Source organism: Lepidothrix coronata, unplaced genomic scaffold (assembly GCF_001604755.1).
Source record: "Lepidothrix coronata isolate B3197 unplaced genomic scaffold, Lepidothrix_coronata-1.0 Scaffold948, whole genome shotgun sequence".
Taxonomy (NCBI): domain Eukaryota; kingdom Metazoa; phylum Chordata; class Aves; order Passeriformes; family Pipridae; genus Lepidothrix; species Lepidothrix coronata.
In genome coordinates, this window is record NW_016691128.1 from 1 (window position 1) to 1,307 (window position 1,307).

The 1,307-nt window shown below is 66.6% G+C and overlaps 1 protein-coding gene across 1 annotated transcript; it reads right to left on the reverse strand.

The window, feature by feature from the left end:
- Positions 1–410: 410 nt before the first annotated feature.
- LOC108510464 (basic salivary proline-rich protein 2-like) lies at positions 411–1,101 on the reverse strand (the record flags this gene model as incomplete). Its single annotated transcript, XM_017840141.1, has 2 exons — positions 411–562; positions 604–1,101. Coding segments are annotated over 2 exons (650 nt in total), but the record flags the coding sequence as incomplete, so codon positions are not given.
- Between the last annotated feature and the right edge of the window lie 206 nt (positions 1,102–1,307).

Below are 1,307 nucleotides of genomic sequence, written 5' to 3' on the forward strand. Positions count from 1 at the left end.
GGGGCTTCTTGGGGGTCTCTGGGGCTTTTTGGGGATCCCCCGGGGCTTTTTGGGGACCCTCTGGGGCTTCTTGGGGGTCTCTGGGGCTTTTTGGGGATCCCCCGGGGCTTTTTGGGGACCCTCTGGGGCTTCTTGGGGTCCCCCTGGGGCTTCTTGGGGTCCCCCTGGGGCTTTTTGGGGAGTACTCGGGGCTTTTTGGGGTCCCCCGGGGGCTTCTTGGGCGTCTCTGGGGCTTTTTGGGGATCCCCTGGGGCTTCTTGGGGCCCCCCTGGGGCTTTTTGGGGATCCCCCGGGGCTTTTTGGGGTCCCCCTGGGGCTTTTGGGGGTCCTTGGGGTCCCCCTGGGGCTTCTTGGGGTCCCCCTGGGGCTTTTTGGGGGTCCTTGGGGTCCCCCTGGGGCTTCTTGGGGACCCTCCGGGGCTTTTGGGGATCCCCCGGGGCTTTTTGGGGATCCCCTGGGGCTTTTTGGAGATCCTTGGGGCTTTTTGGGGACCCTCCAGGGCTTTTTGGGGTCTCTGGGGCTTTTTGGGGACCCTCTGGGGCTTTTTGGGGACCCTCCGGGGCTTTTTGGGGTCTCTGGGGCTTTTTGGGGATCCTCTGGGGCTTTTTGGGGATCCCCCGGGGCTTTTTGGGGTCTCTGGGGTTTTTTGGGGACCCTCTGGGGCTTTTTGGGGTCCCTCTGGGGCTTTTTGGGGACCCCCCGGGGCTTTTTGGGGTCCCCCTGGGGCTTTTTGGGGACCCTCCGGGGCTTTTTGGGGAACCCCCTGGGTTTGAGGACCCCCTGGACTTCTTTGGGGGACCCCCGGGGCTTTTTGGGGATCCTTGGGGCTTTTTGGGGAGCACTCGGGGCTTTTTTGGGGGACCCCCGGGGCTTTTTGGGACCCCTCGAGGCTTTTTGGGGATCCCCCTGTGTTTGGGGAGCCCCCTGGGTTTGGGGACTCCCCCGGGGCTTTTTGGGGACCCCTCGGGGCTTTTTTGGGGAACCCCCTGGGTTTGGGGGACCCCCCCGGGTTTGGGGGACCCCCGGGGCTTTTTGGGGACCCCCGGGGCTTTTTGGGGGCCCCCCCTGTGTTTGGGGGACCCCCTGGGTTTTGGGGACCCCCTGGGTTTGGGGACCCCCTCTGGGTTTGGGGGACCCCCCTGGGTTTGGGGACCCCCCCTGGGTTTGGGGGACCCCCTGGGTTTGGGGGACCCCCCTGGGTTTGGGGACCCCCCCTGGGTTTGGGGGACCCCCTGGGTTTGGGGGACCCCCCTGGGTTTGGGGACCCCCCCTGGGTTTGGAGGACCCCCTGGGTTTGGGGGACCCCC